This window comes from Mytilinidion resinicola (assembly GCF_010093595.1).
Source record: "Mytilinidion resinicola strain CBS 304.34 unplaced genomic scaffold BDZ99scaffold_18, whole genome shotgun sequence".
In the NCBI taxonomy this organism is placed as follows: domain Eukaryota; kingdom Fungi; phylum Ascomycota; class Dothideomycetes; order Mytilinidiales; family Mytilinidiaceae; genus Mytilinidion; species Mytilinidion resinicola.
The window spans coordinates 613,585-635,541 of NW_022985454.1; the positions used below are offsets into that span (position 1 = coordinate 613,585).

General features: G+C 51.6%; 12 protein-coding genes across 12 annotated transcripts; 9 read left to right on the forward strand and 3 right to left on the reverse strand.

The window, feature by feature from the left end:
- Window positions 1–605: 605 nt before the first annotated feature.
- BDZ99DRAFT_466579 (uncharacterized protein) lies at window positions 606–1,325 on the forward strand. The gene has a single exon (XM_033720809.1). It carries the CDS (start codon window positions 755–757, stop codon window positions 1,187–1,189), a length of 435 nt encoding a protein of 144 aa, XP_033572588.1. The 5' UTR covers window positions 606–754; the 3' UTR covers window positions 1,190–1,325.
- On the forward strand, window positions 1,215–2,690 carry BDZ99DRAFT_466580 (FAD/NAD(P)-binding domain-containing protein). Its single transcript, XM_033720810.1, has 2 exons — window positions 1,215–2,181; window positions 2,230–2,690. The coding sequence occupies exons 1-2, from the start codon at window positions 1,229–1,231 to the stop codon at window positions 2,558–2,560; spliced, it is 1,284 nt and encodes a 427-aa protein (XP_033572589.1). The 5' UTR covers window positions 1,215–1,228; the 3' UTR covers window positions 2,561–2,690.
- Window positions 2,691–3,219: 529 nt separating this feature from the next.
- BDZ99DRAFT_373125 (uncharacterized protein) lies at window positions 3,220–3,899 on the forward strand (the record flags this gene model as incomplete). The annotated part of the gene is made up of 2 exons (XM_033714854.1): window positions 3,220–3,513; window positions 3,624–3,899. Coding segments are annotated over 2 exons (570 nt in total), but the record flags the coding sequence as incomplete, so codon positions are not given.
- Window positions 3,900–4,862: 963 nt separating this feature from the next.
- On the forward strand, window positions 4,863–5,810 carry BDZ99DRAFT_574519 (uncharacterized protein; the record flags this gene model as incomplete). Its single annotated transcript, XM_033728384.1, has 1 exon — window positions 4,863–5,810. One exon carries the CDS (start codon window positions 4,863–4,865, stop codon window positions 5,604–5,606), a length of 744 nt encoding a protein of 247 aa, XP_033572591.1. The 3' UTR covers window positions 5,607–5,810.
- Window positions 5,811–6,533: 723 nt separating this feature from the next.
- Window positions 6,534–7,087, reverse strand: BDZ99DRAFT_540174 (uncharacterized protein; the record flags this gene model as incomplete). The annotated part of the gene is made up of 1 exon (XM_033726701.1): window positions 6,534–7,087. A coding segment is annotated over exon 1 (459 nt), but the record flags the coding sequence as incomplete, so codon positions are not given.
- A 1,401-nt stretch (window positions 7,088–8,488) lies between these two features.
- Window positions 8,489–8,950, forward strand: BDZ99DRAFT_524589 (uncharacterized protein; the record flags this gene model as incomplete). The annotated part of the gene is made up of 1 exon (XM_033725922.1): window positions 8,489–8,950. One exon carries the CDS (start codon window positions 8,489–8,491, stop codon window positions 8,948–8,950), a length of 462 nt encoding a protein of 153 aa, XP_033572593.1.
- A 1,415-nt stretch (window positions 8,951–10,365) lies between these two features.
- Window positions 10,366–11,853, reverse strand: BDZ99DRAFT_466583 (uncharacterized protein). The gene is made up of 6 exons (XM_033720811.1): window positions 11,833–11,853; window positions 11,686–11,767; window positions 11,429–11,501; window positions 11,345–11,371; window positions 11,061–11,296; window positions 10,366–10,970 (listed from the first exon to the last, which is right to left on the reverse strand). The coding sequence occupies exons 2-6, from the start codon at window positions 11,743–11,745 to the stop codon at window positions 10,818–10,820; spliced, it is 549 nt and encodes a 182-aa protein (XP_033572594.1). The 5' UTR covers window positions 11,746–11,767; window positions 11,833–11,853; the 3' UTR covers window positions 10,366–10,817.
- Window positions 11,854–12,365: 512 nt separating this feature from the next.
- On the forward strand, window positions 12,366–15,099 carry BDZ99DRAFT_423968 (zincin; the record flags this gene model as incomplete). Its single annotated transcript, XM_033717045.1, has 6 exons — window positions 12,366–12,748; window positions 12,808–14,040; window positions 14,099–14,279; window positions 14,340–14,376; window positions 14,429–14,835; window positions 14,885–15,099. Exons 1-6 carry the CDS (start codon window positions 12,659–12,661, stop codon window positions 15,097–15,099), a joined length of 2,163 nt encoding a protein of 720 aa, XP_033572595.1. The 5' UTR covers window positions 12,366–12,658.
- Window positions 15,100–15,801: 702 nt separating this feature from the next.
- BDZ99DRAFT_524592 (uncharacterized protein) lies at window positions 15,802–17,942 on the forward strand (the record flags this gene model as incomplete). The annotated part of the gene is made up of 3 exons (XM_033725923.1): window positions 15,802–15,939; window positions 15,995–17,271; window positions 17,318–17,942. The coding sequence occupies 3 exons, from the start codon at window positions 15,802–15,804 to the stop codon at window positions 17,940–17,942; spliced, it is 2,040 nt and encodes a 679-aa protein (XP_033572596.1).
- A 266-nt stretch (window positions 17,943–18,208) lies between these two features.
- BDZ99DRAFT_540202 (uncharacterized protein) lies at window positions 18,209–19,658 on the reverse strand (the record flags this gene model as incomplete). The annotated part of the gene is made up of 2 exons (XM_033726702.1): window positions 18,209–19,504; window positions 19,645–19,658. The coding sequence occupies 2 exons, from the start codon at window positions 19,656–19,658 to the stop codon at window positions 18,526–18,528; spliced, it is 993 nt and encodes a 330-aa protein (XP_033572597.1). The 3' UTR covers window positions 18,209–18,525.
- A 143-nt stretch (window positions 19,659–19,801) lies between these two features.
- BDZ99DRAFT_466587 (uncharacterized protein) lies at window positions 19,802–20,490 on the forward strand. The gene is made up of 2 exons (XM_033720812.1): window positions 19,802–20,113; window positions 20,173–20,490. Exon 1 carries the CDS (start codon window positions 19,869–19,871, stop codon window positions 20,094–20,096), a length of 228 nt encoding a protein of 75 aa, XP_033572598.1. The 5' UTR covers window positions 19,802–19,868; the 3' UTR covers window positions 20,097–20,113; window positions 20,173–20,490.
- Window positions 20,025–20,508, forward strand: BDZ99DRAFT_108701 (uncharacterized protein). The gene is made up of 2 exons (XM_033712381.1): window positions 20,025–20,113; window positions 20,173–20,508. Exon 2 carries the CDS (start codon window positions 20,178–20,180, stop codon window positions 20,400–20,402), a length of 225 nt encoding a protein of 74 aa, XP_033572599.1. The 5' UTR covers window positions 20,025–20,113; window positions 20,173–20,177; the 3' UTR covers window positions 20,403–20,508.
- The last annotated feature ends 1,449 nt before the right edge of the window (window positions 20,509–21,957 follow it).

The window sequence follows — 21,957 nt, forward strand, 5'->3', positions numbered from 1 at the left end:
AGAGCGTCTTTTTTCACTCGCGATCAAGTTTCAAGACACCACCTTCGATTCGGCATACCTATTTACTGATCTTTCAAAACAGTGGGTCTGAACCTTCTTCCGATTGGTGATATACCTTTGAAGCGCCCCGAGCAGCGGTGAAACATTGTATACGAACTGTTATACTGGTACTGCAAATGCTACAATCCTAGGTCGTAAGTCTGGGCACACGGATTCATCACTGCCTGACTCCAATCTTGCTCACTCGACACCACTGCGAGGAGCAGCCCAGCTAGTAAGCAGCCAGTTAGTCAAGAGGCAATCTGATTTGCACTACTTGAAATTTGACATCGCATCTGGATTTTTGAAATTCCATGTGCGTACCCCAAGCACTGGTAAACGCGTGTGCACAGGCTTATGACCTGTCACTATACGGACACCATCTTGCAAGGTCATTAGACGTTTTCCCAGCCGATTGAATGAAATATCTCAAAGCACCTTGAGGGACCACAGACGGTGGCATAGAAGCGTACACGGACTGCTTGACTTGACCATTGCCTCGTCCCTGCTTTGTGTACACTCTTCGGGCAGTGCATGTAGTGCTTCAACATGTTGATGAGAATCTGGGGAATTGCTTCATATGTACACCCTGAAGCTGCTGTCTAAGGTGCCCCAGCGAGTCTACTGATGCTTCCAGAATATGAATTTCGCAATTCTGGAAACACCTCGAGGAACCTCAGACAGCGGCAGAGAAGTGTAAGCAGTGAGGAGTGAAATGGCCAAGTGCCTAAAATCGGAGGCCTGTGATTCGCCGAACGGTCATGTGCTCCAAATCACCAACACGGCAGCGACGACGTTGACAGCTACTTCAGTCCTGCGCTCCACCTCATACCTGGTTTCTCCAACCTCCAACCTCATTACCTCGACTTCTATTCCTGCTCTCTCTACTGTCCTCAAATCTTTCCACTCTGAATCAGACCCGACTATCATCACTATGGCAAACCCTCTCTCTGGCACGGGATCTCTCATGCACTTCAAGCCAGTGGAATCCTATCCAAAGACTGGCATCAATGTCCTCGTCGTCGGCCAAGGCCTCGCAGGATTGGCTGCAGCTCTGGAGTGCGTTCGCAAGGGCCACGACGTGACTCTGCTTGAGCGCAGCTCCACCTACAACACTGCAGGTATGTTTAGCCCTACGAGGCGAGTCTAACAACGCTAACCCGGTGTACACATAGGCGATATGTACTTCATGGGCCTCAGCGCGACCCGTTTCTTCAAGCACTGGCCTAAGCTCAAGGAAGCATACGATTCCATCTCCCTGAACGATGCGTGGTTTGAAATTCGCAAGCACACGGGCGAGGCCATGATGCCAGCCATGCCGGTCACTAGCATCGATGCCCCCGGCCTCGAGAAAGGCATTCCGCCAGGCACGTTCCAGATGCGCCCTCTAGTCTACAAATTGCTGGTGAACGAGGCTGAGCGAATCGGTATCAACACCGTCTACAACGCTCGGGTCGTCGATTACTTCGAGGACGAGGGCGAGGGAAAAGCTGGAGCCATCACCGAAGACGGAACTCGCTACACTGCCGACGTTGTCATTGCTGCCGACGGCGTCGGGTCCAAGTCGCAAAAGATTGTCGGTGGGCAGGTTCGTGCTCAGGCTACCGGCAGGGCAATGTGGCGCGCTGCATTCCCACGAAAAGTCTTGGATGAGCATCCAGAAGTCAGGGACTTCATTCCCTTGAAGGACGGCAAGCCCATCGTCCGCACCTGGTTGGGACCCTCTACGTATGCTATCACGTTCACTCTGAAGGACTTGATCGTCTGGACCATCAATCACGACGCCACCGGCTCTGAATCTGAATCGTGGAACGCCACCATCGAAGCGGATGAGGTCGTCAAGGAGATGGACAAAATCATTGGGCCCCTCAAGTGGTCTCCGATGCTCCGGGAGCTTGTCAAGTGCACGCCTCCGAAATCTATCGTCAACTTCGAGCTTCTCTGGCGCGATCCGCAGCCGACGTGGTCCTCAAGCACTGGTCGTATCGTGCAAATCGGCGATGCTGCACACTCCTATCTGCCGGCCTCTGCCAATGGAGCTACGCAAGCTATCGAGGATGCGATCCACCTTGCCTCCTGCCTTCAGATCGGGGGCAGCAAGGAGAGGGTTGCACAGTCCATTGATGTCCACTGCTACCTTCGGTACGTTCAAGCTTCTTCCTTAATGCTGCAGCTACTGACCTGATATAGCTTCATCCGTAATGCCTGTGCCCAGAAGATGGGATTCGCCAACGTCGAGCTTATGCAAAATACCAAGTGGGATGAGGCCAAGATAGACCCCCGACGGGCCCGGCCGAGGTTGGCGAAGTGGATCTACTTCCACGACCCCGAGGCCTACGCTTACGAGAACTACGAAAAGGCTGTCTCCGGTATCAAACAGGGTATTCCTCAGGATGAGAACCTCGAAATCGAGCCCAACTTTCCAAAGGGATACCGATACGAGGCTTGGAGCATTGAGGACATCTTCGAGGATGCAAAGAATGGCAAGCTGGTCGTTCTGGGCTCTGGAGATTGGAACTAGGGTGATGTGTAGCGCCACACCGACTGCAAATGAGCTCGTGACTATTGCGGTCTGATTCTGGGGGTTGAAGCGGCCAGGGGCTTGGCGGAGCTCTACAAGTAGCTCAAAAAGCAATGGGAATTCTCTGGGATTTGATCTGCGCGCCTCTGGAATTTGATCTGCGTGCCGTGCCTCCAAGACAGTATGTGCACCTCCATGATATTGCCACTATGTCGACGGTGTCAAGGGTGGCCCCAAGAAGCCTCTCTTACCAAACATGAATGTCAAAAGCCGCAGGACCCAAATCAGGTCAAAGTGAACAGCGTTTATTGTCCGCCACGAGGTCACTGTTAGGAGTGGCTTAGGAAGGCCAGAAAATCTATGGCTGATGTCGTGAACCAGAGAGCCCAAATTGGCTAGGTGGAATATGCAGCTTAGTCAGTCTACGGATCTCCCCAAGCTTTTTGGATGCATATCACGATGATCACGATCAAGCCACGATTTCGCTCCTACAAGCATTCATAGTAACCTCATTCACCACTTGGAGCATATTTTCGGACGCTGCCCTGTCTCGTGCTCACGCTCCTTCACCGCGAATGCTGACGTAGCCGGACGGCTCCCGGTACAACTTCTCCACCTCACAACGCTCTCGCGCTACAAACACCACTTCGCAGCCAAAGATGGCGGAGCAAACAGTCAACATACCGCAGACCCTCGTTTTCCTAATCCTCTTCCTCCTCGCCATCCGGTGGTACTTCTCAAAGCCAACGCCAGGGACCACCTCTTCCACCGGCACGCGAGCGACGACTCCTACAATCAATCGTGGGGTCCGGATAAACCCTGCCCAGGTCGAGAACGTTGCACAAATGTTTCCAAATGCGAGTCGGAGAGACATCATGTGGGACCTGCAGCGGAATGGTGGGAATGTGACGGCGACGGTTGAGAGATTGGTGGAAGGGCGGGGACTGGACACTGTAAGTCTAAGATCGCTATTCCTGTGGCATGTTATCACTCAGATGCTAGTCTGCAAGTGCCACTGCTTTTGACTTCTGAGAATCACTGCTGATGCAATACATGGTCGCAGCCCCCACAATCTTTCCAACCCCCAACTCTCCGCACCTCGAACCCAATCTCTCGGGCTACGGCACCGCTTTCAAAGCCAGCCCACCCTGATCTCATAACTCGTTATAATCTTTCCTCGAAAATCAGCGCCGAGCCCTCATCTTCAATACCAGAGTCGAACGTGCCGAAGAAAGCATGGTCAGCAGATAAGAACGAGCGGCAGCAGATGCTGCAGCGACGGCGTGACGACATGATCTTAGCAGCGCGGAGGAAGCTGGAGGAGAAGGAGAAGGCAAGAAAGTTAGAGGGGGGGTCATGATACTACGGAATGTGGTTAAGGGAGTATGAGCTTAGATAGGCAAACTGGAGCATACTCACCCACGATCTATATGCACTCATCACGTTCCATTCAGAGTATGTCACTGTATTCTTTTGGGCCTAACACAATGTTCTACCTTGCATAGAGTTCGAACTTCCTTACCGACTAAGTCAAGTGTTTACTAGTAAGTTAACCAAATTTTTTCTGATGTCGATCCAATTAGCTGACAGCTTAGACGTGAATATTGGTCCCCCTACGCATTTTGAATCCCGTGACGACTACAACGTACTGGCAAAAGTTGAAAAGTTCCAAGCAATCGTTGAACTAGTTCGGCCAACTCGAAAAGCATCAGCTAGGTGTACACGGACTGGAGGTGTGACTCCCGACATTACAAAGAGCTCGGAACAACACATCGCTTACTATCAAAGAATGCCTCTATTATTATTCTCTTTGTCTCAAGATTTTCTGTTCTTTGTCTTCATTCATCAGCCGTCTTTTCGTTCTCTATTCTGGCTTAAACACAATCCTTTGTTGTAAGGAGGAAGTATATTTGTACTGTCCTTGCCAATATACCATGAAAAGAAGTCCTGCTCTTCGCCATTTTCTTATCTATATACTCTCCAAACACTACTTTACTACACGCCTCGAGGGTCATTTCCAGCTTCTCCTAATCAACTACTTTAACTCAAACCTCAAAACGAATATAACACCTGATTTTTCTTTAAAATGACTATAGCCGCACACCGCCCAGTTGTAAATCCTCGGGATCCCCCGGCACAGAACCCCCAATGCGACGATGCAGACTGCTGCGGGATGACACGTCCATGCACCGACCTGACAAGACCACGGTTCTGGTGCAGGTCGTGTAAACTCGATCTTAATTGTTGGACTGACGTCTGCGAAGGTTGTCATAATGATGATCTCTGTGTTCACCCCACTACAATGCTCCCCATCTGCGATGTGAACACTGCGGAGACCGAATTCAATGGCCTACAGGAGACAATTGTAGCTGGTGCTGGCGGAGTCCAAAACCCGAACAACATCTCAACCTCAAGGAACTTCTTCCGCACACTCCTCTGCGATGACTGCGAGCGCCAAGAGATGGCACTGTACCAGGAACGGATTACTCGCGGTATCAACAATCCCCGACCCTTCAACCTTGGAACCGTGGCTGCTCCCCGTGAGTGGCCTACGGATGCCTCCCCAGTCCAGGACTTGTGCACCTGCTATAACAGCATGTTTCAAGCCGTCCCAGCCGCTAATGTTGGATTCTGCGCTGAGCACCGTCGAACGCAGTGGACTTTACTGAGGGGCCGGAGAGATGTCGGACGTGACTACCTTGAAGGGATCACGCGGACGCCGGAGGGTGGCATTGGACGGGCGAACAGGAGAGTTAAAAACCGCAGACTGGCTGCTCGTGGCCTGCCACGAAACGGGATGTTCGCCGATCGTCTTGCATGCCCATGCGGACGCGACGCTCAATTCCCTAACGCGATCAATCCTGGACAAGAGCGAACAACGGCTTGCGTGAGCTGTGGCGGAGTGCGACATGAACCGACTGTAGTCCGACAAGCTGGTCCCGCGATCCCCGGCACACGACATTCTGGACGGGTTGCTAATTTAGCTGCCAAGGCAGCAAATGTGGTTCAGCCTGAGCGGTCGCGCTGGCTTCGAAGGCAGCGATGATCTCGCTCATCCCGTTCTCTCGTAGATATTGAGGGGATTACCGCAAGGGCTGATCAAATATAAGTGAGATTTACTTGGAAGACGATGGAGTTGCGAGAGGTAAGTTTGGTAAGGTCCGTCCCTAGGTGGCGAGAAACCCCCCGTGCCGAGCAAAATATATTGTTCGGGCATCTCAAGTCTTTCCTCGTAAGCCTATAAAGTTATAGCTAATATTACAATCCGAAAGTCGTCAACAGGCGCTTTTCTCGGCAACTTTTCCATGGCGGGAAGGACTCCTTTGATCCATTTTCCCTGAAAACCCCTCTTCGCGATGATCAATCAGTGTTGTTCTAGTCGCTTGCTCGGCTTTGCAATGTTAAAGACTTCATTGAAGGTCTGGAACTTCAAGCGTCGTTCAAGGCCTTCTGTGCTTTCATTCCACATCAAAACTCTTCTGCAATGCAAACCAAGAAATTTCGATGCATAATATAATTCTGCGTCCACATAGTTTCCCGTTAGTCGCAAACCATTACTTCTAAGACCCTTGACTCCAAATTCAGAACGCCCAGTCACAATGAATCCAGTTACAGTTGGTGGTTCTTGGTAAGCCCAAGAACCGTTGATGGATGCCCATGACCAAGTCGGGACATGGGGCTTCCGAGAGCCTTCCGGATCCAGCTTGCTCCACAAGTGTGACACTGGCAAGTGGTCTCTCCAATGCCCTTGCACAAAATCCCTAAACGGACGCAGTCCATATGCCGTAGTTATAGCCAGAGAGTCGACTAAGCCGAGAAGCGCGGGAATTTTGTCACTCTCGAAAGACATATTCCGGAGAAGGTAGAGAGACAAAAGCTTTTGCCAGTAATCGTTGAGGTTGAGATCCCTTTTCAATGCTCATCTGTGCGACATCTTGAAAGATTCAGTGTTCGATTCATGTAGTCCAGTCCACGCATCTGGCGGTTTGTGGCACTCGCAATCCAGAAGCGAGCAGCATTCCCAGACCAATTCTTCAGGCCCAAAATGCAAAACCCGGCGGGCCAACAAGCGCTCTTGCAATGCCCATGCCCTGCTAAAGAGCGGAAGGGCATCTGAAGTCTTGATGCAGAATCGGGTTGATGACATTGCGAAGTGAGATGGCACTTTCTGGACGGAGACAAACGAGTATGGTTGAAGGAGTGGCAGCACCCGTCCAGCTTTTGGTGGTCTCGGTAAGCTACTATGCGTACTATTCGGTGAGGACGACAGAGAAATTGTGAGATAGGCGTTGTTGTAGTAGTATGCCATCTTTGGCATTTCTCCATCCCAGTCAAACTTATTATCTTGTTCTATGCATAGAGAATCAATCCAAAGGTGCGGGATCTCCAGATATCGACAGACGAAGATTGCAGTTTGGAAGGCAGGAGGCATAGATGACCAGGGTATACGGTTGTAAATTCGATGCAGTTCGACTTTAACAAAGATAAGGGCCGGCTGCCTCCCCAGCAATGGCTAAGGCAAGCGTACTTTTCCAGGATCTCTTCATAGTCGGACCAATTCCGGAGAGCAACATCTAGGGTTCCATCGTCGAGATTTACTTTTCAAGAGTCTCGTCGGATTGTATCTCGAGCTCACTTGATCTTTCGATTGACGTTCCTTCAAAAATGCGTCACAATCCCGATGTTTGATGTCACATTCCTTAATCCATGCTCTTACTGTCTCATACCGCTCGGGAGAAGTGGGCTCTGCCACTGCTGAGGCCCTACAGAGCTTCACATCCTCTTTATCAACAATAGTAAGCATATTCAATGATTTACCTGGCTTTGTTGAACACTCACCATTCTCAGGTTCTGTGAAAAAGTCTACCCACTCAGTTGGTTCGTTGTTCAGACCGTCTCGTTGGATGCCGAGTCTTAAGTAGCTTCCTGCTCCAGGGATGAACTTGCCCGAAACCTTGTGAAGCTCCCACTTCTGCCATTTTTGAATAACAGGAGCGGCTACAAGTATGCCATCCCAGAGAAAGGCACAGACTCGGGTTGCAGCAACCTAGGATCAGCAACTCATACGGTTCACCTGCGTGCACACCGCCCCCCTAGGTATCCCTTACTCTCCCTTTCTCTTCCTTACGGAGTTGTGGTGCTTCCTTGCTGTCGAGGGAAGGGAGTGCCTTTCCTTGGCGCCTTCCTTGCTGCCAAGGGAACGACCAAGGGAGCGCCCTAAGGGATAGTTCATCTCGTTCCTCTACATAGTCCGCCTTTACGGCATCTACAATACAACAGAGTTCACATCAATTTCAACCTGAGTCACAGCGTCGACACCCAGATCCGGCAGAGATTTTCAAATCCAACAGCGTAGGCTGCCCTCTGAAGTTACCACAGTACCTTGAGATGACTTGGGAGCATGTTTCGCAACCAAGGGGACTCTGAAAGAGCCTAAAATCTGCATGATCGAGAAAAGAGCGTTGTTGAGCAGGAAACTCGTCGAAGCCGGCCCGCCGGTCTTCGGTTCATCATTCTCCACCATCGCAATAGGGCTTGACACCACACAGTGCGATGAGTGGACTATGGTACTCTATTTTCCTGTGGGGAATTTGCAGATTACGCAAGTGTTGATGGGATACTGGTGGTGGGAGATTTGTGGAGCTGCGTCGCTGAAGTTGCAAAGGTGTGCACAGCCTTCGCAGAGCCCCGCAAGGCTGAAAGGCCTTCAGACTTGAAAACTTGAAAATGAATGTTCAGATCCTTGATATAATAGATAACACTAGTCGAAACGGGTTGAAAGCGTAGATTGTGGATCGGGTTGAGTCTCATGGACGGAATAGGGCTAGGAACACTGGCAAAATAAGAGTGTCTAACTTAGTGTTAATCTAAGAAGACTGGCATTTTAAGGTTATTAAGTAAGCTAATAGGACCATTAAGTTAACGGAAATGTCATCTCGGCCGGTCTTGCGTATCCATACAGTGCTCTTAACCAGCGCTGGCTCCCAAGGCCTACTGACAGGCACTTGTCCAGTATTGCTTAGAGCCCCTGGCTGGACTTTGGGGAGTGGATCATGTCGCGGTTGGTGGTACCGAGGCCTGGCTTTCGGCGGCACTGAAGTTCATTATCCAATCTTTCAATGGCAATATAACCCTGGGAAGGAAGGTGTATCCAACTACGCCAATTCGCGAGAAGACGAATTATGGCGAATACAGTATCGCTCGCCGCAGAAAGGGGAGAGCCATGATGATAGACAGAGGGAGTTCTGGATGCCGGAATATGAGTGGGATGCACTACGGACCTTAATCGAAAGAGATGGCGTTATGAGCGATCCACAAGAGCAGGGCATGTTATTGCTCGATAATGGGTGGCACATATGGGACGGCAATGAAGGGGTGCTGGTTGAGTAAAAGACGACCCTAACTCACCCGAGGATCCTCTCCCTTACTTTATCTAAAGGGGACAAATATGGTTATGGTCTAGATGATTAAAATGGATTACAAGAATGCAGGTGGCATGACCCCTTAGGGGACATATTCCGACTGCTGTAATGGGACAACATGGGATGGGATTGGTAATACTTCGCGAACGTGGGTTTTGTTGCGTAAGGGTGAAAGCTAGTTGAAATAAAGTAACGCATTTTGCTTCCTCAAGTCGATGGCCGGCTTTCCACGCTCCACTGGGGCGTCATGCTATTATATTGTCCCTTGTTCCACGTGAATAAGTAGCACGGATAGGATTATATTACTAGTGCAAGCACGCCAATCGCCACTGCTTATTTACTACGGGGAGGGCTAATCGTACACCCCCTAACGAATAATCGTACACCCCCTAACAAATAATCGTACACCCCCTTTCGAATGATTATACAACCCCTACTTTACCGCTTCTGATTGGCTCGGAGGTCCGGCAGGAGGCCTCCGATCATTCACCCTTACGTCTATCTGCACGTGCATCTCTGCCGTATGTGAGCTCGTACGTGAGACTATACGTGAGGCTATAAGAATCGACATAGCTATACAGCCTCTCAGTTTTACGGCGCATCCTTTCCGATTTGTATAGCCTCGCGTACGGCCTTACGTACGGCTATATAGCCTTTCCAATTCGTATAGCCTCACGTACAGCTTCACGTACAGCCTCACGTACGAGCTGTATATACAGCTGCACAAATCGGGCAGGATGCACTGTAAAACAGAGAGGCTGTATAGCCATGCTGATTTGTATAGCCTCGCGTACGAGCTCACGTACGAGCTCACGTACGGCCGTATATACAGCTACACAAACCAGATAGGCTGCGTTGGAGGCTACGTGGCCGCATTTGGAGAGAGCATTCGGAATTAGTGGGCAAGTGAAGCGAGCTAATCGGAAGCTCCGGAGCAACCCTCTAAGCCAATCAGAAGGCGGTGAAGTGACAGGGGTAGGGTGTGTACGATTAGTCGTTAGGAGGTGTACGATTATTCGTTAGGGGGTGTACGATTAGCCCTCCCCTTTACTACTGGTCGTCCTTACTAGGACCATCTCCGGGGCGACTCAAGGAGATGCGCACAATGCCTTATCATAAATCTGCATGAACTTCCCCGTCACTGCTAAGGGTACTGTATTCAAACGAGCTCGGTAATGCCTTCGGTTGCTTACCGATGCCCGGAAGGCAGCGCAGGCTGATGTTCACATGGAACTGACGCGAATAGCGTCATAGACGCAGCGTATCTCTTCTTGAGTGCATTGGCATTATTCATGTCCCGACTAGAAGTAAGGGTCGCTTACCGTGACTCTTGAGCTCAATCAGACAACAACGTAAATGCTGGCGAGGCCCGAGGGCAATGTTGTAAACGTTATATTGACCGTCCGGAGTCGGTGGAGCTAAACTTCCTTACCAGGAATTTGGTAGTACCCCAGGGATCAATTAGCAGATCGGACGAAAGCAGACCATGTAAAGGAATGATATTTGAAGATGAATGCATATACCCACGTGGAGCAACAATTTCCGTCACCAGTGATCGAGAAATGACAAGCGTATGTTTGATCCAACACCAAGCTATAAATTAAGAAGCTCCAATTTTGCCAGTGGTTCTCATTTGTTTGTGTTTGATAATGTGCTTAGGAGGCATTTGATTTGTGACCCATTCTTTTTTAGAGAATCGCATTCGACCTCCGGGGCAAGTTTAGTGCACAAAAAAGGACGCCAACCCCCAAGACAGTGCTGTGCCTGATTTCCTTGTCATGCAAAGCTCGCGCGCACCGCCGAGTATCCCTGCTCCACTGCTACTCTGAGTCCGCTCAGAACACCATCGCATGCGGTTGCTGGCCCTTGCGTAGGCTGAAGCTCGAGCCAAGGTAGTGTGACAAGTTATCCACCTTCTTGATGCTAGCCAACAGAGCCTTGTCCACGGCCTTCTGGTCCTCCGCGCGGCTGCTGTCCACCTGCTTCTTCTGGAAATAAGTCAGCACTCAGTCCTCATCCCACGCAAGCCTCTTCCCTGGGTGCTCATGTGTGGTAGGGATTCCGCATGATTGACTGACCTCCGGCTTCTCTCCCTGCTTGAAGAAGGCCTCCTCGCCCTTCGCCTTTGACTCCTTTCCCTTTGTGAAGTAGCCCTCCTCGGACACCTTTTCTATCACCTTCGAATCGACGCCTTCGATGTCCACGACGGTAGAAGTGCTGAGGACATATCGGTGGTTGACGCGCCGCAGAGGAACGCCGTTGACTTTGAAGGGTCCGGTAACGAGGAGAGCACCACCGGCGAGCTGCTTGAGAACTAGCAAATGTCAGTACGCAATTACACTAGATAGTTGGGGGTTCCTACGGATCACGCGCTTGCCACGGAAACGGCCTGTAGAGGGAATGTCAGCGATGCCAAATGGAGTCCAGAATATGCAGTCATAATTACCAGCAAGTAATATCAGGACGGTGCCGGGCTTGAGCGACTCGCGGTACTTGGTGGGGTGGAGGGTCTTGCGGGTCTGCGGAATTGCAATGTTAGCCATGCTCGTCCGCGTGCGTTGTGTCTGGCGGAATCTCTGGCTCATGGTGTCTTTGATGCGCAATCCGCGTTCCAGCTGGCCAGAATCGTAGCAGTCTGAGCCGCCTGCAACAGCAGCAATTTGGGCCTCTCGCTCCAGGGCTCCCTCGCGATGGTGTGCGTACCTTCTTGGGTTGAGTGTCATCCTCCGCCGGGTAGTACTTCGAGGCCTTCGTTGTCGACATTGTGAAGGACTAGTGGACGGTCCTGGACACGCTCAAGATCAGCATACAAGAAATACGACGGCGGCTTCGAGCGTGAATGCGGCATACCTGAGCTTCTCCCAATTGTGCTGGTGTTGGGGTTAGGCACTGGCTGGCGACGTTATGGTGCGAGATGCGATTTTGGAGTGGGAATCTCGCCTCGTGGGCGCTAGGGCCGAAAGAGGCGAAGCGCGACTCTTCCTAGAAATTCATCTTCTACAACTCGACTCTCCTTCCATGCGACTATCTCACTCTCGGAGCACAACTCAGAGCATACAATCCCATTGATGTTAAATCTTGAAGAGCCGACAGAACCGCGGCTCGATATTCTGTTTCTGATTATGCAACAGCATGACTGCGGCGCCAACGGCCTGTAGCTCAAGTGAACGAATATCTGCCCGCTCTGTTCACAGTTGCATCTGTCGCACTACGGACTGCTTCTACTATAGACTCGAATCTGTTACCTCTCTGAAAACAAGCATATGCATCTCGAGACGTTCGCTGTGCCGCGATGGTTTGACGTGATCGGGAAGCGGCGAAACGTTCTTCCCGGGTAGTGTCTCAGATGACGACCGCTCCTCAGCTCCCGCCGATTGCCCCTCATCTCTTCCATTGATTCATAGCCTCGCGCCTCTAGACTCGATATCGCGCAAGGAGCAAATCTGTCACTCGTGACCACTATGTACAGCTGAAGTTGCGCGCCCTCATCGACACCCTGGCGAACTCACGACGGCTCAAGGTCTTCTTAGTCGCGCTCCTCCTCTTCCTCTGCATCTCCGCCATCCTGGCTTCCGCTCGATTTGGAGGTCGTCTCACATCTCTTCTTGCCCACGTCAAGCCCACCAGAATACCCCCGCTCTCATCTGTGCCCGAGCGCCCTCTTGCAACCTCAAGTATGGCCCCCGCCAAGTATCAGAAGCCGCCCCAGGCTCCGCCCAAGTTCACCGCAACCGAGTCATCGTTGATCGAGGACACCAAACGCCTGGTAAGTATACATCTGCTTGACTGGACCTTCGGCCCGACAGCATAATTAACCCAATGCAGATAGCCAGATCTCGGGGCGTTCAAGATGCCATCGTCAGAGATGTTACGCCTGAAACAGCCACCTTCGCCAAAGTTACACTTCCAATGGCCCGTGACGACAACAAGATGGCTATCGAGTCGCATATAATCGGGTTCTACCAAGCTGTCTCGACAGATCAGAAGCTGCGCGACGCGTCCACTGAAGCTGAGAGGCTACTTGACGATTTCGGAATCGAGTCGAGCATGCGTGAAGACGTTTACAAATTGGTGGATGCTGCATTCAAGGCTGGGGAGTCGTTGGACCCGGAATCGAAGCGGCTGCTGGAGAAAGATCACAAGAGCTATATTCGGAACGGACTAGGGGTACCCGCCGGTCCTAAACGGGACCGCTTCAAGGAGATCAAAAAGAGGCTGAGTGAAATCAGCATCGGATTCCAAAAAAACCTCAATGAAGAGAATGGCGGGCTCTGGTTTAGCCCCGAGGAACTGGACGGCGTGCCCGAGGATGTTCTCGTCTCGTTGGAGAAGGGCACTGGAGACAATGAAGGAAAACTCCGACTCACATTCAAATACCCGGACTTGTTTCCAACACTCAAATATGCAACCAATCCCAAGATACGCCAGAAGCTATTTGTGGACAACGAGAACAAGTGCAACCAGAACGTGCCACTTTTCCAAGAGACGGTCCTTCTTCGTGACGAAGCCGCTCGTATCCTTGGATACAAGAATCATGCCGAGTTCCGTATTGAGGACAAAATGGCGAAGACGCCAAAGACGGTCGACGACTTTCTTGGCGACCTTCGAACGCGGCTAGCACCTGGCGGTGTGAGGGAGATCGAGAGACTCCTTGCTTTGAAGAAGGAGGATATTAAAAAAAAGGGCATCAAAGACGTGGACGAGGAGCGTTACTATCTTTGGGATCATCGCTACTACGACAGACTGTTGCTAGAGCGCGACTATTCATTAGATCAACAAAAAATAACCGAGTACTTCCCATTGCAAACTACTATTCGCGGTATGCTTCAAATCTTCGAGGAGCTTTTTGGTCTTGTGTTTGTAGAAATCATGGGCGAAGAACGAGACAAGATTGCCGAGACCGGCAAAGGGTCAGACATTGTGTGGCATGAAGACGTTCAACTCTTCAGCGTCTGGGACGATGAAGGAGAAGGCAGTGGCTTTGTGGGGTATCTGTACTTGGACTTGTTTCCCCGCGAGGGGAAATACGGTCACGCTGCCAATTTCAATTTACAGCCGGTAAGAACAACAGTTGATTGGCAATACTGTGAACTTGACAATGCTGATTTGTTGCTAGGGCTATATCGACGAGAGCGGCAAACGACGCTATCCTGCGACAGCGCTGGTGTGCAATTTCTCTAAGCCGACACCGAAAAAGCCTAGCTTGTTGAAGCACGAAGAGGTCGTCACACTCTTCCATGAGCTAGGCCACGGAATCCACGACCTAGTGTCGAGGACAATCTACTCACGGTTCCACGGTATGTAAACCCTTCCCTTGAATTTAGATTTGAGTATCAGAGCTAACCTGCTGCGACTAGGTACGAGCACTGTGAGAGACTTCGTCGAAGCTCCTAGGTAACAATAGGTGGCACCCACTTTTGGTGAATTATGCTGACAATCTCGGCAGTCAAATGCTTGAGAACTGGTGCTGGACTCCCTCCCAGCTCAAGTCCCTCAGCCACCATTATTCGTACCTGTCTCCAGAATACCAAGCGGCATATGCGGAGAGCTCTGGGGGTGCCAAGAGACCGGAAGAGACTGTTCCTGATGAGCTCATCAGCAACCTCATCAGCACCAAACACATCAACGATGCTCTGTTCAACCTCCGACAGCTGCACTTCGGCATCTTCGACATGACAGTGCATGAGCCCGAGAGCCACGAAGACATCAAGCAACTCAAGCTATCGGAGACGTACAACAAGCTGCGCAAAGAGATCTCGAAGCTCGACGGCCCGGAGCTTCTTAACGGCGGCGATTGGGCGTGGGGTAACGGACAGGCCACTTTCGGCCATCTCATCGGTGGATACGATGCTGGTAAGGAGAAGCAACGCGCCTTGGATGACGACGCCGCTAACGCAGGCAGGATACTACGGGTACCTCAGCTCGCAGGTGTACTCGGCCGACATGTTCTACACGGTGTTCAAGGCCAACCCGATGAATGGCAAAGAGGGCCGCCGGTACAGGCACACGGTGCTCGAGCGTGGCGGGAGCCAGGAAGAGATGCAGACGCTGGAGGACTTCCTCGGACGCAAGCCGAGCACGGAAGCGTTCTACAAGGAGCTGGGCTTGAGTGGGTAAGTGGAGGCTGACATGGAGCGGGGACTCGGGGCACCCGCCGACGCATGATCGCCCGCGAGCATATAGTGAATCGTTTCTGAGATACAATGCGGTACTACTGGCGCTGGCGACGCCCGCCTGATTGGTGACTTTTGATATGCCAACCGCCACCAACGTGTGCGTTCGTCAGGCATTGGCTCGGCGCCAGCACTGGACGGCAGGAGGCGCCGTCTCTCGCCTGAGGACGGTGGCACGCCATGGTAAAACCAGGACATCACAACTACGCCGTCTGCTCCGCGGCGGAGAGGCGCCCCGCCTTAAAGACATGCGGCTGCGCGGTGCGGCTGCGGCTAACAGCTAGCGATGCTGGAGATAGCTCCGTCAACACGGCAGCGCGGGGGCGTGGTGAAGTGCTTAGGGCGATGCGCGGCAGGCCTAGTTGGCATACATAAGTCTGGCCGCTTCGGAGGTTTAACCCGCAAAACTTTACCACCCAACACCACCAGCGCGCCCGGCACGGCGGGCGCTCAAGGGCTCTGTTCCCGCCGTCTGCTCTCGTCTGTCTGCCCCCGCCGCTGCGAAAGCACATGGGCCACGGCTGCTCGCCTGCGCCTCTGTCCAGTCCCGTCGTCCAAGGTTCTGGGCAAGGCTCGCGACAATCCTTCCTAACCCGGCTGTCTTAGTCATTCAATCCGACCATCCTCAAACGTTGTGCGCCCGACAATGTCCTTTCCTCCCATCCTCCCCGCTCCCAGTTCCCACGACGCGCCCAGTGCCGACGCGCCCAAGGGCAGGAAGCGGCGCACTCCCAGCCATGTATCGCTAAATGCATGCACCGCCTGCAAGAGGGCGCGCGCCAAGGTAGGCTCCCGAAAACCGCTGCCATGCAAGCCGGGACTGACGGTTGGATGCTCAGTGCGACGGCGAAGCCCCCGACCCGTGCAGCAGATGTGTCGCGCGTGATGTGGCCGACCAATGCCACTACGAAGTCCATGTAAAGACGGCCAAGGAGGACATGGTCCGTCGCATCAGGACGCTCGAGCAACAGAACGCCGCGCTGCTGGGCTCCATGGAGGAGCGGGAGCGTGCCATACGCAAGAAAGACCTCTGGATTGAGACTTTTTTCAACGCCCTGAAGGAAGGCGAACGCGGCCCCGAGGTCGTGGCGATGCTGCAAGCGGGCCAATCGTACGATCAAATTGTGGAATGGCTCGGGCAGCCCCCTTACGCCGGCATCACACATCTGTCCCCATCCTCGGAGTCCCGATTATCGCGCATGGCTAGGAACGCTGACGCTCGAGAGGTCTTGGAGAGCACGACAAGCTACGAGACTGCCATGGACCTTGACGCGAGCCCAGAAAGCCAGGATTCCTTCAAGTGGACCAACGTCGACGTCACCAATGCTCAGAGCCACCATCTCATGGCTCTGTACTTCACCTGGATCCACCCTGTGCACATGCTTTTTAGCGAGGACCACTTCATGGGAAGCTTCCAGAAGGGCAGTAATACGTACTGCTCTATTTCTCTGTTCAACGCCATATGCGCCTTGGGATGTCTCTTCATGATGGACCGAGAGAAACAGAGGGCGAGTTCCAATATTTTATTCCCCCGCTTCCTTAAGGAAGCACGAAATGAAGTGGGTATGGAGGACCGAACAAGACCCACCTTTGCGTCCACCTATGCCGTTCTCTTTCTGATTGGGATCAGTTCTGGAGAGGCCCGCAAGGCCTCCGCCTACCTCCGCCTCGCTGCGGAATCCATACTCCATATAGATGCTTCAAAATATGACCCAGCGGCACTAGAAATTACTTCATGGGGCATCCACACATTGAACATTGCGTGGGCTGGCTTCACCTACCAGAAGCCGTTCGCCCCAGTGTCATCGAAAGCAACCGTGTTCAAGAACGTCAAATTCGATACAAACCAGGATTTCTGGCAGCCCTATCAACATCCCGCAGATGCCACAACCACCAAAATGCACAGCCATGCCATTCGAACCGCAAAGGAGCTGGCTGGGCTCAATCGGATCATCATGAACACGATCAATGTTTACTGTGGAAGCCGCGGGCCAGTCACTGCGCAATCAATCTTGCAACTGTACCGGAAATACTTAGAGTGGAAAGCTGGCTTACCAAGTATCTTGGACGTCGGCGAAGATGACTCTCAAAAGCTTCCACATGTCTATTTTCTCCAGTGCGCAATCCCCGCATGGTACAGAGAGCAGGCTAACTTTTCCCAGTGCATACTATCATGTTGCCCTTTGTCAACTCTTCCAGCCACTCCTATATCACAGATTCTCTCAGACGACTCTTGACCATATCAAGAGTATTACGGTCCAGACGGCTCAAGATGGGTTCAAAATCCTCCAGGCTTACCAGCAATCATGGTCATACCGCTATCAAGTGCCTCTTCAACTCTTTTGCCTCGTCCATATTTGCGATGCATTGGTCCGGTTTGACACTCCCGAGATAGATAAGCCGGAACTCGTTGAATTCTGTCTGAAAGGACTGCACGAGGCATCGCCCAGCTTTTCTTTTGTAGGGCCGCTACAATTCATGTTCCTCCAGACAGTTCGCGAGCAGGGAGTAGCTACGCCGGCTAATTTACATGAGCTGATGGATGGTCGGACACACTATGGACCGGAAGATTTGCTTGACGCCTGCGAGAGGGTTACGTATGTACAACCAATCGAAATTCTGCTGCAGCGATTTGATCCTGGGATTTCGGCAGACTTCGAACCCGAGTGGCAAGAGTTTATTGAGTCTCACGGCTCTGGCGGCGAAGGAAGTAGTGACGACATAAAAGTGGTACATTCATTGCGACAGGCAAGGCGCTCGATGCAAATAGGCTCCTTCGTGAATTGAACCCATGAACGTCTAAGCTTCCCAGCTTGCCGCTCGGCTGCTCTGTCAATCAGGCAATGCAGTCTGTGTTATGTGTGGCAGCATATAGGTCGGCGTTTACGGTTGCAATTAGTGGAGTTCATTGAAGGAGAAGTACGGACTTGGTCGCGAGACATAACGTCAACGGCCGGCATGAAGGTTTGTCGTGCTGAAGACGATATGAATCGCCACGCTAGGGAAAGGGGCGCCCGAGGCGTGAAAACTCATTGGGTAGGGATTACAGACAAGACAACAATCCTTCTCGGGGGTTTAGTTCCTCTGAAGAATACTACCATAGCCTGGGGAAGATCATGCTTTTGTATCATCTCAGAATAGGATATCAGGCTAGGAAAGCGACAAATGCGCCTGCAGCAGCGGAAGTAACTCCGAGTATCTCTTTCCTGCCGCCAAGGTGGTGTTTTGAGTCTGGTGACCTTAGCGATACACACCCAGATGCGATATCTTGTTGCAGTAGTAATTGGCTATTCTGCCTACGTGAAAGCTACTTTTGGCTTACAAATAACTAATAGTAGGAATTGCGCCTCTGAGTTCCTGCACGGACTAACTATGTTTGATGTATCTTCTCCCTTTCCATGATTTCTCTCTTTCTTCTGAGTCGATCCATGGCGCTTTCCTCGATCTTGTCCATCAAGAGTGTTGGCAAAATTTCGTATGGGCTGTTTTCACCTAGTATACGGTAACTAGTCGCCAGGAATCGGTCGCGAAACTCTTTCCATAAGCCTTGGTCCTCTAGCACCGTACCATGTGGTCGAGGGTAGTACGGATCGTTGAGAAAGAAGGCATGACACGCTTGCTCCACCCCAGCCATGTTCATAGTGATCGGCTTGCAGCAGTCAAAATCGAGTATCCATATAATGTGCTCTCCCAAACCCGAAGACTTGAACGACGTTGGCTGCCCGGGCTCGCGTGGAGGTGCCAGCACAAACTCGACGTCCGATGCGTCCACTTTCGCAGCCCAGTGCATAACGGCAAGAGCATCGGCCATGGTGGTAGCGTACGCTAGGGTGTCCAGCTGCAGTTGTTCCATTTGGTCGATGTGAAGAGGATAGTTCCGGAGGCTGAAAAGTTGAAGTGCTGACTTTGTGGGCCCTGTGCGATGTCGCCTTCGTCCAAGATATGCTCGAACGAGGCAGTCATCATCCGCGCGGTTCGACTTGGTGAACTCCTTTCGGCTTAGTGGGCAGAACATGTCGACAAGATAGTCCCGACCTGACCGAGGAAGTCTGGGGATGCGCTCGGAAATAAGCGACGTGCAATGATCGAGGTGATTTGGAAAGCGATGCGACATATCCTCCCACCACTTGGAATCCGACTGCTCGATAAGTGTGTGGCATTCGGGTACTAGGTGTGGCATGGCTGTTGGAGTATTGGAGAAGGCGTCGATGATTCTTCGGTGCATTTCGTAGTCGTTGCGCACCGAACGGCCCGGGTTCATGTCTTCTCTCTTGATCACATGAAAGCTGTTACTGTCCCCATCAGAGGCCCAGATACTGCCACAGTTCCCCTTTCCGATGCAACGAAAGCTGAGACTTGAAGTAGAAATCGTTGCGAGCTTCTTGTGACGAGTGTGGGCGGGGATGACTGCTGTAGTTCAGGTATGTGGTGAGATGGGAAGGCGCTCTTCGAGTGCTGGATGCTCCTGTTCGTCCACGTCCCATGGAACAGCTCACTGCTCATCGTGATGACTCACTGCTTGCGGGATTTTTCCAGCGCCCAGGCTTCACCGCCCGAGATGTTACAGAGCATAGTAGAAGCCAGCCTTGCGTTTGCCTTGCGTTTGATAACTGACGAGACGGTCCTATCTGTTCAAAAGTGTACATATATACAGTCTATCCTCCCCAAATACTGTCGCATTATGATTCATCTACGTCTCAATAGCTCAACAACATGCCGACTTCCTCGTTTTGTCCGCAAGATGATAAAATGGAAGGTTGTCAGAAGGCAGTAGACTCCCGCTTTAGGAACTCAAAGTTTCTCTGGGAAGCTTTACAGGCTGCCAGGCTACCAGTGTTTACTAACGGCGGTAGAATGCATCCCGATGGGAATAAGAGGCTGGCTGTCTTGGGCGATGTCGTACTAAAGCTAGTACTAGGAGGTACGTCGAGGCTGGTATAGCGGCGACGAGACAAGAAGTAAGTATACTGCTTTGCGAATTTAAAGACCTGTGGGATCTTTTCTAAATAAGATGTAGGCTAGATGAACGATATTGTAAGCTCTATTGAATTAAACGAGAATCTAAATACCGTAGGACACAGGCTATGTCGTCTTGCCGATTTCATCAACAAAAACCCGTCTCAAGGTCACGCAGTTCCACGCAAAACGATGGCGGATACGGTAGAGGCGATTTTGGGGGCTATTTTTCTTGACAGCGACCTTGACAATGTTGCCCGGGTTATGCGCAACATTGCTCTCACGGTCTGAAAGCTGCTAGGCGGGGTTTCGACTTCTCTCACATCTAGTATTAGTATCGAGCTATGGCAATGACGGAACACAAGTCTCCAATTTCGCCTTCTTGAGGTCCTTCTGAGTTAGTTCAGCAAGGTAGGGATCGATTTGTCCCTTGGTCACGGAGGTGATAGCGAGGGGACTGTGGCTTATCCCTTTGACCCAGGCCATCAGTCCGACGTAAGTGATGGAGAAAACGAGAATGCCGCGGATGCCCTGTCTATACGCGATATACCTAGGAATGCCGCATCGAATAGCGCACAAAGTACTGGGGAGTATCATCTCGCAGGCGTTCCCGGCTTTGGGGTACCATGATTTGGTGTGGGTGATGAGACGGTGCCAGATTCTGAGCAGCATCCTAGCAAATAAAGATATTATTAAACTAGGTGGAAGTAATCAGAATGATATACTGTTTAGTCTTGGTAATGCTGAGAGACCAGACCAGAGGTCGGCTAGCATTGCGGAGAGATCGTGCGAGGACTTCACCAAGACAAAGAGCCCGATTCGTCGATCGGAGTCTGGACGTGGTGCTGCTTCTGTGGAAGCTGGAGATGTGGGGATGCGCTGACCGAAGCGTCCATACCTGCACGTCTATTTCAGTGACATGTCCACGGGAGTGGACCCACTGTAGCCGAGGGCGGGATGGCGAGACTGGAGGAAGACTATGATGCCGCGTCTATGAGGACTATGAAGGACTAACGAAGTGATGAGCTGGTTGTTTGGGACGCTGTCGTTTGCTGGGGGCTTGTTACTGGGAATCCATTGCGGTGAAGGATGAAGAAAGCAATCAACCCCCTTCTGCCACCTTCTCTACAAGGACGGCTTGCAATGCAAGCCGTCCTGCATCAACAAAAGCTAGTCTGAATGCAAGAGACTGCACTTAGTCATCGCGTTTGCCCTCAAGATTGCGGAAGTTGTGAGAGAATACCCCGGAGAATGCTGAGAGGCAATAGGTTCGTACCCTCGGTGCCTCGCTCTCCCGAGCTTTAGCGTTGATACGGGGGTGGCTGTGTCAATCCTTCTAACACGTTCAGATGATCGTTGCGCAGCCCCCAGCTTCAACCCTGCCGCACTGGGGCGGGGACGATAGTCTTCGATGCCTGTATCTTGGCGGAAAACAGTCTTTAATACCTGTAAAACCCTAACCATTCAATACAAAAGGGAGACTCTCATCCCATACCCTGAATGGAGACCTTCTTTTCCGACTCTTCCATCAAAGTTCGTAAGCCATGCCAGTCTACCACATTTACGTCGTATCGCCAACCGACCATCGCGCTGTATCCGCCGTATAGAAGTGGCGACCGGCTCGTGCACGCTACCACCTTGTGCACGTTTTCTCCAACCCATTAAAATTAGATTATACAGCAACGCTCTTATATAATAAGCTATAAATTAAAACTTATATATTATTATTATTATATTCTATTACGCTGGTGTAGCTCCCGTTAGGGTCCATGCAGCTGTTCTATCTAGGCTAGTTTACAAGGAGAAACCGTTTGCTGCCATGCAGCGTTCGGATGAAAACCCCGTC